This window comes from Onychostoma macrolepis, chromosome 03, assembly GCF_012432095.1.
Source record: "Onychostoma macrolepis isolate SWU-2019 chromosome 03, ASM1243209v1, whole genome shotgun sequence".
Lineage (NCBI taxonomy): Eukaryota > Metazoa > Chordata > Actinopteri > Cypriniformes > Cyprinidae > Onychostoma > Onychostoma macrolepis.
In genome coordinates this window covers 48,643,500-48,657,916 of record NC_081157.1, presented here as the reverse complement: position 1 = coordinate 48,657,916, position 14,417 = coordinate 48,643,500, and the positions used below count along the sequence as shown (strand labels likewise).

Here is a 14,417-nt window from a genome sequence, read left to right as displayed (position 1 = left end):
CAACTTTTAGTATGACAAGATGTCTTAAAATGTATTTCTTTTTTAACACTTAAACTTAGACCACATTATTAGATTACCTTTTGACTTTATGAATACACATAAATGACAGCTTAATGATTGACTGGTGTTACCTTACTTCTTTGGCAATTTTAAAGGTTTTTATGAAATATTATTTCTTAATTTTTTCAGCACATGTAGTCAGAGTTACAGAAAAATAATGATAATGCAACAAATAAGGAGATTGTTTTATTTATTTTAATCAGGTTTGTTAAAAGTGTGATTGAATGAAATTAGTTCATATGCGCAACCATGCATTTTCTATAACAATGAAAATATTTGAAAAACCTGTTATAAACAAGTAATGATGCAATCCTTAAAATCATAACTCTTGAGTGTAGCAGAATTCAATGGATGTAAAATTATTATCATGCCACATGTGACATTTTATTTAATGCGACAGAAAAAAAAACACGGTAACACCAGTGACACAATGAATCACCAGTGACATACATTAGACCAAAGATACTTATTCTTCAACTATAATTAATAGATTGTTACATTTGGCAATTAGTGAAGTGAAAGAACATAAACATAAACTGATCTTTACTGTTGTTATCCATAAGGAAGGTGACACCAGTGACAAATTTTGTGAAAAATGCTCTTGCAAATGATCAAACCAAATGTAGTCAATCATGGTATACTCACTAAATTAAGCAGTTTAATCCATTTGTATTAGTTTTTTACAATTCCCTAACAATAATGTAAGTCATACCAGTGACGTCAACTAAAAGCTTCATATGAAATCATATGAGATAAATGAGAAAATTTCTTATAACTGAAAAGAGACAGTGGACTTAACATGGGCATTTTTTAAATAGATTTTCAGGAAATAGGAAGAAGGAAGTCAAGCAATGTCATCAGTGTGATTTTTATTTCAAAATAAATTATGTTTTTTGTTAAACGGTAACAACAGTGACACAACTCCAGGGGACCACTACTTTCATTATATATTTTATAATATTTATTTGGCTTTTTTTTTTAATGTCATTTACATCATATGTTTGATAGTTATGAATACATTATTGTATTTTAAATTAAAGAAAAACCTGTTTTTGAAATCAAAATAAAGCATGTTCCCTCTGTACATGGCTGTGGGGACGAGCAGTTTTGTGGTGCTTGGAATTCTTTATAATTAATTAAAAACAAATATTGCTACATTGATGGTTTAAGAAGGTGTAATTGTTCAAATAACACATTGTTTTATTTTAAAATATAAATATAAAAAAAATAACCCTAAAGTGTTTTTCAAGTGTAATACTTCTGTAAAGGCTAGGGACAGAAAAAAAATCCATAGAATGACCTCACCACAGAAGCTGATGTTAGACACTGCAAAATGCAATATCAATTTTAATATCAAGTTGAATCCTCAAAAGCACCTTTTCAGAAACTTCTTCAAAATACATTATTTTGTGGATCACATTACCTGTCATTTAACTGTTTAACTTCCAGATGTAGACAGACACATAACCCAAGGATGTTTTCATGCTAAACCTGTTTAATATTGTGGATTTAGTTAGTTTTTTTTTTTTTTTTTTCATAAGGCTACATCTTATCATTATCACGTGTTTTCATTGATCTCAATTTCCATATTTACATGCTGCAACTTTGTGTGATTTTCAATGAAATATTTGACTAATAAATTCGCTCCTTTCCTCTAATCCTCACTCACGAAGATTGTTTATGATGATCAAATACCACGCGAGTCTATAATTTTATTTGTGCAGATAAGCTTTTTTTTAAAGGAAAACAAATCAGCGCACATAGTAAATATTCCCCGTATTATATTTCCCTCCTCTCTCCGCTTCGCTCCAGTCCAGCGGGTGGCGGTAAAACACTTACGTTTGTTTGCCAAACACCATTAAACCTCAGATGAAGAAGATCAGTTAACCGGGCTCTCTGTTTTGTTTTGTTGTGGTGCTATTTTAATACAGTCTGTTCGAAATGTTGTTTCTGTAAATATAAAAATACAGTTTTGGAATCAGGTCAGTAAATACCTGTAATATTCTGATCCTCACAGTCGTGACTAAGTTTTGAAGCAAGCAGGAATATCTGGAGCAGTATCATCTGAACTGAGATCTGCTGCTGTGAAGATGGTGTTTGTTAAAGAGGAGAGTGAAGAGAACACGAGTGAACCAGAAACCTGCAGAATAAAACATGAGGAACCAGAACCCTGGAGAATAAAACAAGAGGAACCAGAACCCTGCAGAATAAATCACGAGGAGCCAGAACCCTGCAGAATAAAACACGAGGAACCAGAACCCTGGAGAATAAAACACGAGGAACCAGAACCCTGCAGAATAAAACACGAGGAACCAGAACCCTGGAGAATAACACACGAGGAGCCAGAACCCCAGAGAATAAAACACGAGGAACCAGAAACCTGGAGAATAAAACAGGAGGAACAAGGAGGTCGGTGTTTATATTTCATTCATCTTTAATGACTTTAATGGCACATTAGGCTTACAGAGCTTTAACCATCTGGGGTTTGACCCCACGTCGCATTCTTCTGAGGTAAATTCTAGGTTCGTTTCCTGGACAGGGTTTAAATTAAGCCAGAAGTAGGCTTAATCTAGAATAGTTAATCAAGGTTTTAAAAATGGATTTCTGAGGGTAAATTCACACCAGGAAAGTCCGCTAGTTCACTTGCTTTGGTCTGGACCAAATACTATGTTGATGTTTTTGTTTGGTGCGGTTCGCTTTCACACTGCCCTTTTTGCAAGTTAACCAGAAACTGTAAACAAAACTACATGTATGCTTAAGGTCTTCATTGAACAGAAATTCTCAAGCAGGGAAAACAGGAAGTGCAAAAACAGGCTAATTATGGAGATCTTTCGTAGTGCAATTTTTATTTTATTTTTTCTGATTTGCTATTATGAGATACTAACGCAATATGAAGAAACTTATGAGAATCAAATGAATGCAGAAGTGTCATGCTCATTCAAAGTGAGGGGGCACGTGCCTCCTCAGATTTTTGAGCCAAGTGGATTTTGAATGCAGCTTCCAAAGGACAAAAAATAGCCGATTAATATTTTCTATACTTAATACAATCACACCGGCGTGAAATCGTTCAGCGCGTCATATCATCAGCTGTTAAATTCAAATCTGTGTTCGCTGGCGGGTACCTGAGCCGTTTTTTTACAGCACTGCGCATTATAACCAATCACACACGATTCTGTTAAGCTTATGAACACAATGACTAATCGGAGGCGTTCAGATGAGTCATCGCTAAAATGTTGTGTTTTCTTCACTGTCTCGCTGACTGAATACCTATTTCTGGCGAATTCTCTCATCAGAAACAACAAAGTGCAAATGTGTGTACAAATCTGTAAGTAATATTCATTTAATAGTGTAAACAGCTTCAGTGATTTTAATGGGAGTTTTTGAGAGTGCTTGAACTCTAGACTGTCAGTGAAAATGTTCTTTGATAATGTAGCTAAATGCTCTGAAAGTGTTATGATTAGTAGCCTAACTTACAATATTTTTATTCACATTACATTTCAATGTTAAATTCACATATAAAGTCAGTCGTATTAAAATATGTTATGGCATGACACCCATATCTGTTAATTAAGTAAACTGACAGGTTTTTATGCATAGTTTATAGATTACATTATTAGGTTACTTTGACCATAGCCCACTAGATCAACTAACATGTATATGTTAGATCAATATATTTCATGATATAATTAATGCGTTTGGGAATATTTCGAATAAAAAGGAAAAAATAAATAAAACATAAGGGCATAAGTAGGGATGCAGCGATTTACCGGTTTTACGATTAACCGCGCTTTAAAACGTCACGGTTAATTAATCGTAAAGGCTCCGCTACACCGAGTGTTTCTGTTGTATGGAATGGAACTGTTGAAACATGAGCAAAACGAAAACAAAGTTACACTAGCGGTGCACCAGCTTAAAATGCCGTGCTTATCAGAGACACAGAGGCTACTAGATTAACTATGACAGAGGAACCAAACAGTGATCCTTTATTTCAGAGAAATGACTGAATTCGATAGTGTGGGACCATTTTAAATTTGGGTACATCAATATTGCCGTAAAAATCGCTGTTAAAGAGTGAATACATAAGGGATAATGCACAGCTAGCCAACCTGTTCTGGCTGTGCAATAAACGATTTTAATGCACGACGTGAAGGCAAGGACCACCTGACGCGACGTTCGTTAGCTCGAACATTCTGCCGCTTCAGAGATGAGTGCAGTGAGAGAGCGCGGCGCGTGTGAAGCGCGCGCAGTCAGCGGAGGCTCGCGGCGGAGCCAGGCGCGAGTATAAACGAGGCTTTAGCCTACCTGCATCTGCGTCACTACAAACAATGAAGATTTGAGTTTAGTTATTTAAACAGTCATTTTACCCCCTCTTTGCTGATTAATATAATGTAGCGATCCAGTATCTAAGCTATTTTATTAATGAAAGTCGCTGGGCAGCGTTGACAACATGTTTCTGTCCTCCTAAATGTTTGTGGGCAGCTCGATCTCGATCTCACAAAACAAAATAATAGACATGATTTTCTCAGGCCTTATGTAAAATCAGATGAATAAAGATTATTAAAATGAATAAGTATTGATGACAGTTGATTACAATAGTTAACTTAATAGTTTAGTTTATTCCCCTCATTAGTAACAGTGTCCTCTGTGGGATAAATAAAGTTAATATTAGTCATATATTAATAATACTTCATTAATATTGTGATTTATCATCCCTGTTATAGTATTATTCATAAGTCAATTTATTTTTCACCATCTTTCCAAGTTCTGTACCTCAGGTCCAAAAGAAATGTAGAAAGAATGAAATGAAAACATCAAATACATTTGTTATTTTCAAAAGGGAAATACTGACATGGATATTTACAGAGCAGAGGTCACCTTTTTAAATTCCAATAGGAGAGATGGACTTTTTTTTTTCTTTAGTATTATTATTTTGTGCTGTAGTATTGGTTACTGTGTTATTTCTGTTTCAAAAGGCAGCAATAAATAACACTTTAATATCTAAAGAGTGTTTATGTGATTTTATGTTGTGAAATGAATAAATGCATAATAATCGTAATAATCGTGAAACCGTGATTATTCCTCAGACTATAATCGTACCAACAAAATCTATAATCGTTGCATCCCTAGGCATAAGTGCCCCCCTCAAAAATAATGAGTGCATGACACCCCTGAATGAATGTCATACGATGTAATTACGAGTTGCTGAAAATAAAATTAAAGCATATCAAAATGTTAGTTTAAAGGAAAACGCCACCGGTTTTCCATATTCTAATATGTTCTTCCCTCAACTTAGACGAGTTGAAACGTACCTCTCCCGTCTCAGTGCGTGCACTTAATCGCTCTAGTGCACGGCGCAACTATGTTAGCGTTTAGCTTAGCACCATTCATTCCTTAGGATCCAAACAGGGATGAATTTAGAAGCCACCAAACACTTCCATGTTTTCCCTATTTAAAGATGGTTACATGAGTAGTTTACACGAGTAAGTATGGTGACACAAAATAAAACGTGGTGATTTTCTAAACGGATAAAAAATGATAACTATAATGTATGGCAGAAGAGCACGTCGCAGCACTTCGACCTCGGCGCAGTAATATCATCATGCGCCGAGGTGGAAGTGCTGCGACTTGCTCACTTGAGTGATGATATTACTGCGCCGAGGTCGAAGTGCTGCGGCGTGCTCTTCTGCCAGACAGAGCAGGTTCCTTCTGATATGAAACAAGATCTCAGGACTCTCAGCTTTTAAATTGAGTTATTTTTAAAGAAATTCAAACAATAAATACTGTTTTGTGGCTTCTGTATTGCCTCAGTTCAAACACGTGAACCGATTGTCAATTTTTGGCAAAGTGCTGCACAACAGAGGTACACTAAGTTAAAACATGGACAAACATGATATTCCTTAAAAATAATGTTTAAATAAATTAATTATTATAAAGAATATTATTATTATTATTGTTGCTGTTATAAATTTTAAGTACATTGTACAATGCTAATATTTCTGACCAAGTTAAATTGAACTTTTATTTTGACGGGTTGTAGCGGACCTTTGAGTTTCAGAGTGTATTTGACAATGGTTTGTCTCAAATAAAACTGGGAAATGTTTATTTGGGTTTTCTCTCAGAGCAGCTCTGCTGATGTTCATGTTTATGTAGACGCTGAAAACACCATTAGTGTCATGCATGCATACTTCAGTATGTAGTAGTAGATAAAACGGCGCCACTCATATCTTTTGATTTATCCATCCATCAGATTGCGCGTTTTACGTGACAACCTCGTTAACGTTATACTGTGAATCTCATGTTCACGACTACACCGGGATTCCCTCTGCATCACGGAAATTATACGGCCTTTTAACTTGTTATAAATGCGACATACCTTTATTTGCACGGAGGGATGGTGTCCGCGAATATGAGCGAACTTGTTGGATGTATTGCCTGCTTTTGCAGCCACTTTGCGTCTACATTTTTTGACAATTGGATCTGTCCTTAAGGACAGCACCGCGTTCGTTCGTTCGTTTTTTGTTTTTGTTTTTTTTATATCCGAAGTATTCCCATACTGCAGATTTAAACTTTTTTTCAGTGGGGGATGGAGATTAGATATAATCTCTGTCTCTGCCATTTCCTCCGCTGCAAGTGCGTGTAAGCAGCCACGTGAATGCAGAGTGAAGCAGCCGAAATACATTGCATATGCGCGGGTGAGATTTTTATATATTTTTTTCATTATTTTTTTTTTTAAACCGTAGATATGCAATTGTTTACGGTATGATAACCGTGCACGTTCAAACCGCGATAGACCGTCATACTGGTATATCGTTACAACCCTAGCCGTTACCATGGCAGCCAACAACAGCACAGCTTAACCCTCCGCACATATTTATATTTAGTTATATTGAAAAAGTTTCAGTTCAGTCGATCTTTTTTACCCTGTTTTAACATGTATTTCTATGAAGACTGGCCACAGCGGCTGCAAATAATATGCGCCTTCTGATTGGTCAGATTGCATGTCAACGAGCTCTTTGCTAATGGTCAGTTCTTGCATCTTTTCATGACAAAACGTGGTTTAGGGACCGAATCAAGTCGTTGGGTGACAGAGTTGTTGTCAGCTCTTGTATTGTGTAACCCCTGGTTGCAGATCATTTACACTGAGTCACGTAGTGTGAACACCACAACGACTTAAAGACAGACAATGAAGTCATGTAGTCTGAACAGCACAGCGATCTGCCGATGTGTAAAGTCGTGTAGTGTGAACTAGGGTTAAGGGGTAGGTTTAGGTGTAGGATTGGTGTAGGGCAATAGAATATACGGTCTGTACAGTAGAAAAAGCATTACGCATATGGAGAGTCCCCACAAGGATAGCAAACCAGACGTGTGTGTGTGTGTGTGAGAGAGAGAGATTGCGTGAGTAAACATGCATCCACACATGCACAGGTCCAAGGCCTTTATGTTTGCAAGCACAATATGCTCCTGAACACTAGTTGTTTCTCTTACTTTCATTCTTCCCCATTGACTTTCAATGGCCAGCCACTTTTGACAAGAGACTTTGTGCAATTTTGTACAAAATTAAAGCATTTAAAAGCAAACTTCCTGATTAAACATTAAAGCACACTAGTGTGATAAACAGTGCAAATTTATATATATATATATTTTTTTTTTTTTCTCATATTGTGAAAATTATTCATAAAAAATGCTTTTTTTTTCACTCAAAAATTGGATAAATGAGGCCTACTATGAATCAGATGCAAATAGAAACACAAAACCAGTCCTAAATGAAAGAAAACTATTTTTTTTGTTAACAACTGTTTATTGAATTTTATTCAGTGGAACAGTAGTACAAAGCAAAAAGCAGCTGTACAAATTTAGAACCCAGCTCCTGGTAGACTTCAAAAATAAATAAATTAAAATAATAATATATTAATAGATAAACAAATAACAATAAAATATTTTTTTGCAAAGATTTTAGAAAATATGACAACATTAAAAGCTGAGTGTCATGAATTTACAGTTTTCACATTAGATCCATGTATACGAGAAGTTGAGAGTTCCATCGAGATAATGTCCAACAAATACACAGTCCAGGTTCATCTGTCCATTGTGTGAGGAGGATTCCAACGGTTAACTAGCAATTTTTTTGCTGCTGTGACAGCAGCCAACAGTAAACATCTCTGTTGGATGGACAAGGTAAAGTCCCAAAAGTCATTCATGAAAAAATGGTGCGGAGTCAAACATGTCCCAAAAGGTGAGAGAGAGGGGCACTCCTAAAAAAAAAAAAAAATGCTAAAACTCCTTGGGAACAGAGATTACACTTAGGAGAAGATGACAGATTCATATAAAAACGTTTCATTGGAGTCAAGTAAACCCTTTACTTTATTATGAGTCCATTGCGGACAATGGAATGGAGTACTGCCTGACAAAAGGTTATTATTGTGGAAAGTAGGCAAATGCCTATGCCATATTGTAACTAGTTGTGAATGTCTTTCAACATCCCTCCATGTGGAGACAGTGGCGCCTCCAGAAATTTTTCATAGGGGTGGCCAGATGGGGCCACTTAAAATCTTGGGGTGGCACACCAAAACTATAAACCATAATTTCAGAATTTTATTCTACTGTTGTAGTAAACCGGCCTGTAGAAAACACTATCAGAAAGACTTAAGGAAACTCCTACTGATATACTTTGGTTTATTCTGTTATATTTAATGTTACTAATGATATAATGTGCATAGACTAATAACAGTACAGTTAACATTTTGAGTTGCACAACAATTATTTTTATTTTGCAATTATATTTGGCATAAGGTGTACATTTATTGCAAACAAAACAGTTACTGGGGAAAAGCAGATACAAATAAAAGCAAGGACAGAAACAATCACATCTTTGCTTTATGTAACAGGACTTTCCCAACAGGGATCAATAGTCTGATTCTGATTACCAGGTTTTTCCTCGTCATTGTGTTCTGTAACTAATGCTGGCTGTGTATCCTTGTCATGCTGCTCTGTCTGTTCCTCTCCTCCTTCTCCTCCTCCTCCTCACTATTACTAAGCCTCTGTTGCTCCCCTGCCATCTCTTTCACTCCTCCTCCTGTACGCTGAGCTGTTGCTGTCTGAGCGCGCAACAGCGGCATGGACGGAGGGCGCCAGTGTGTGGAGAGGAGGTGGGTTACAGTGGGACCAAACTGAGACACAGAAGCATCAGGATCAAACCAAACTGATAAAGGATCGGAGAGAAAAGGCTTGAGCATACAGTCTAAAATTGGGGAAAAAAGACCTCCATGTAATCTACATCGTTGTAAAGTAGTCAGTTTAATACGAGGACGTTTCCCATCCCATATATACCTTGAAACACATGCATCTAGTTTGTTCCAGTAGCCAACCGGTGGAACGAGAGGAATCATGGAAGAAAATAAATTAAAGGGGACATATGATGCTTTTTTTAAAGATCATTATTTTGTGTATTTGGTGTAACAGAATATGTTGACATGCTTATTTTTCAAATACTGTACATTATTGTAGGTCCTCTATGCCCCGCCTCTCTCAAACGCGTAATTTTGTACAAAGTCCCTCCTTCTGACAAGCGCAGTCTGCTCTGATTGGCCAACTGGCACAGTGCGTTGTGATTGGCCGAACACCACAAGCACTCGTCGGAAATGTAACGCCCCTTTCCATAATCGCGAGCTTCAGCTATCAAAATAAAATTAAAGACAATTAATAATGTCCGTAGTTTTACCATCAGTTCAAGCCCGAGAGGGGAACAGAGTCACAAGCCTCGATTAAGACAGCTGACTCCACTGTGATGTGACCATCTGTCTCTCTCTCTCTCTCTCTCTCTCACACACACACACACACACACACACACACACACAAGCCGCTTTTGCTTTCACATAGAAGCACACAGCCTCTCCCTGACACAGCTGCATCAACACTACTGCGGTTACTGAAACCACGCCTTCTTTCTTTGGAAGACGAGACCAATTTTCCAAATCTGAGGATACATTGGCTAGAATACTATTATAGTTTTTTGAGACAATTTCCTGTAGAGAAGGAAAAACATCCATCCCTAAGTACTTAAAGTTTTGAACCAATGGAATAGATATATAAAGGGAAATGGAATCAATTTTAGAATTGAGGGGAAGTAAACATGACTTACTCCAATTAATTTTAAACCCAGAGAGAGATCCAAAATGGTCAAATAAATTCAACACATGAGGAATAGAATGTGACGGCTTCTCCAAAAATAATAAGATATCATCAGCAAACAAAGAAATATGATGATGAGTATTCCATATATTTATGGGAGAAATAGTTTCAGATTGTCGGACCGCTTGAGCTAAGGGTTCCAAGGATAGGGCAAATAACAGAGGAGAAAGCGGGCAACCCTGACGAGTACCTTGATGTATAAAGAATGGGTTAGAGCGAACAGAACCTGTGAGAACAGTGGCTGCTGGATTGGCGTACAGAACTTTTATCATATTTATGAAACTCGATCCTAGACCCAGATGCTGTAGAACCGCCCATAAATAGTTCCATTCTAGCTGGTCGAAAGCTTTCATCACATCTAGAGATAATACTGCACAAGGGGAGGACGTAATATTTGTTGAATTAATAATATGATATAACCTGCATAAGTTATCCGAAGCTGAGTGAGATTTAATAAATCCTGTTTGTTCATAATGAACTAGCCTATTCATAAATTTCTCTAGACGATGAGATAGAACTTTAGCATATAATTTAACATCAGTCCCTATCAAAGAAAGTGGCTGGTAACTATAACAGGAAGTCAGATCTTTAACTTTTTTTAACAAGAGGGAAATAACAGCTATATTAATATATGGGTGAATGAGCCTTGAGTAACTGAAAAATGTATCATATCTAACATGAGGGGGCCTAAATCTGACCAAAAAGTAGTATACAATTCAATTGGAATACCATCTATGCCTGGGGATTTCCCCTTGTTCATAGATCGTATTGCTGACTCCAGCTCCTGAAGAGCGATCGGTTCAGCCAGGTAATCCGAATCTGAATCTGACAGCCCAGGTAAATCAAGGTTGGACAGCAAAGATGCAAAAGAGTCAGGGTCACCATCAGCAGAAGAAGTATAGAGGTTAGAGTAAAAAGAGTGGAAGGTGATATTAATGTCTTTTAGGTCTGTCATAACGAGCCCAGATTGGGATTTCACTGCTGAAATATTAGAAAACTTTTCATTGTAATCTTAGAGCTAAAAGGTGGCTTGGTCTACTCACTTGAAAATAGTAATTCTGCCTGGATCTTTGAGTCAAGAATTCTGCCCTGGATCTCAGTAATGAATTGAGTTCGGACCTAACCTGCCATGATTTTACTGAGTGTGTTGTCTGAGAAACAGTGTTGATTATCTCTAGTCAGATTCTGGAGCTGTGATTCCAGTTCAACTATCTTTTTGTGTCGGTTTTTCTGAAGGAAAGAGGCATATGAAATTGAGTTATTCCTTATAAATCCTTTAACTGCATTCCAGAGTGTTCGCCTCGCGTTCGCCTTGAGTGCACGTGCTCAGCGTCATATCGAGAGGTTGTGTTTGGAAAATAGACGTATGAGTGCTGCCAGCATTGCTGCAGAGGTTGAAGGGGTGGGGGGTGGGGGTCAGCCTGTCAGTGCTCAGACCATACATCACTGCATTCACACCTGTCTTGTTTGGTTTGATTGAATCAAACTCAAGTTCATTTCCCCTTTGGTGTGGATATTTTGGGCAGGTGTGAATACAGCAATCACACTCTGGTGCGCACCAAACAACCGTACTGAGACCCAGCTGAAGAGGTGGTCTCGGTCCGCTTCCAAACGAACTCTGGTACAGTTGAATGCATGAACCAATGAATGGATGACCTTAAGCAGACGTGTGGTTTTGTTTACAGTTTCTGGTTCACTTGCAAAAAGGGCAGTGTGAAAGCGAACCGCACCAAACAAAAAAACAAAACAAAAAATCACTATTGTATTTGGTCCGGACCAAAGCAAATGAACTAGTGGACTTTCCTGGTGTGAATACACCTTTAGTTTATTGTAATATAAACAATCTTTAGAGCTGCTGAATAATATAGATCAGGGGTTGGGAACCTTTTTTGACCAAAGAGCCATTTTTTTTTTTTTTTTTTAAATGCATTTTTCCAAAAGAGCCAAAGTAAAAAAAAAAATATATATATATATATATATATGTATATGTATATGTGTGTGTGTGTGTGTGTGATGTATCAATGTATGTAATTTTGATTATATATGATGAGCCACATGATTGTCAAAGAGATTTTTGTTCCCAACCGCCGATATAAATGGAGCAGCAAATAATAAGGGACGCTTTTTTCAACAAAATGTATGTTAGATAATTTTGTAGTTGATCAAACATATTTAAAGGGTTACTCCACCCCAAAATGAAAATTTTGTCATTAATCACTTACCCCCATGTCGTTCCAAACCCGTGAAAGCTTCATTCATCTTCGAAACACAATTTAAGATATTTTAGATGAAAACCTGGGAGGCTTGTGATTGTCCCATTGACTGCCAAGTAAAAAACACTGTCAAGACCCAGAGGGTATGAAAGACATCGTCAAAATAGTCCATTGTTCTCTGTTGTTGTTTTTTTTTTGTTTGTTTGTTTGTTTTTCAAGCTACTGACAAATAAAATGTTTTGCTTTTATTTTAGAGTTTATTGAAGAAAGTGAGGAGAACAAAGAATTGAATGAAGATGATGAGAAAAATGATGTCAAAACTGGAGAAAAACCTTTGAGTTGCTCTCAAACTAAACAGAAAGATTTAAAGAAGAAATATTTCGCCTGCACTCAGTGTGGAAAGAGTTTCACAAGCAAATATAGTCTTGATCGTCACATGAGAGTTCATACCGGAGAGAAACCTTACACGTGTGATCAATGCGGGAAGAGTTTCGCACAATCAGCACACCTTAAGAAACACATGAACATCCACACTGGAGAGAAAATGTACTCATGTGATCAATCTGATAATAACATTTTGAGCACTTCAGTCCTAAAGAAATACCTGACAGTTCATACACAGGAGAAGCCGTATTCATGTTATTTGTGTGGAAAGAGTTTTTCACATTTTTCAATTTTGAAAGAACATCAGAAGATACACACTGCTGTGAGAGAGTAAATGTGATTTGAGTGTGAAGAGACTTTTACTACAGCAACCTGTTTAAAACTGCATGAGAGGATTCACACTGGAGAAAAACCTTATAAGTGTTCACACTGTGACAAGAGATTCAGTCAGTCATCAACTCTGAAAACACATGAGAGGATCCACACTGGAGAGAAACCTTATAAGTGTTCACACTGTGATGAAAGATTCAGTCAGTCATCAACTCTGAAAACACATGAGAGGATTCACACTGGAGAGAAACCGTATCACTGCACTGCCTGTGGGAAGTGTTTCAATCGTTCATCTGCTCTACACAGTCATACAAAAAACAATCACAGTAAGGCCCTGTACACACGGAGACGCATTTAGCTGTATATGTAAAAATGTGTATCATATTGGCATTTCGTCCAGACGGATCGGGCGTTCTGGGAACCTGAAAACACTATTTCTTTAAACCGGGTCTCAGAGTGGATACATCTGAAAACGACACCTTTGTGTTTTGTGTGTACAGCCAATCTGTATATTTTGTGAAACGATGATGTCATCACCCCACGTCTTTACCCTAGTCAGACACCGCTACATCACATAACAGCAACAACAACAACAACTACATGCTTGTGTGCATCCTGCAGAAGCCTGTTAGCTTTACTAACTTTACTAGCTTTTCTTGTTGTTGTGTTGGGTTTGTATACAGTGCACAAGGTTTATGCGCATGCTCCAAGTCTTCTTCTCCATTTTTAGTGCATCTCTGTGGCAGAATTACAGCGCCACATACTGGTCTGGCATGAAAACTACATCATTTTGAGTCAGTTTCAGTGATTTTGTGTGTATGCAGATATTTCTTGAGACAACGCTGTGTTTACGGAAGAATGAGAAAATAAAAGATTGGATAGGGAAAGCTCTGGCTTCGTGTGGATGAGTAATAAAGAATAATGCTTCAAGTCATAAAATATAATCTGGATAAATCTGTCCTGACCAGTCATAACAAGCGACATGACAAAGAAACATTATCTAAAGTTTTCACAGTGACTGAAGTTAATCTTCATGTTCTAAACTAGCAGATTCAACTTGATTCAGATTAACTCAAAGATGGACTTCCTCCCCAAAGAACAATGTCAAAAAGTTTTATTCTTGTATGCCGTTTTGCTTCATGATATAAATTATATCATTGTGTTTTCTTGTGAATTTCATATTATGTTCAGTTGCCTTCTAATGCATGTGTATCACTTGTAGTTTACTTGTAGATGCTTTTT

General features: G+C 37.1%; 1 protein-coding gene across 1 annotated transcript; it reads left to right on the top strand.

Annotated features, from left to right (window-relative positions):
- Positions 1-1,812: 1,812 nt before the first annotated feature.
- LOC131537116 (zinc finger protein 135-like) lies at positions 1,813-13,324 on the top strand. The gene is made up of 2 exons (XM_058770395.1): positions 1,813-2,469; positions 12,716-13,324. The coding sequence occupies exons 1-2, from the start codon at positions 2,151-2,153 to the stop codon at positions 13,177-13,179; spliced, it is 783 nt and encodes a 260-aa protein (XP_058626378.1). The 5' UTR covers positions 1,813-2,150; the 3' UTR covers positions 13,180-13,324.
- The last annotated feature ends 1,093 nt before the right edge of the window (positions 13,325-14,417 follow it).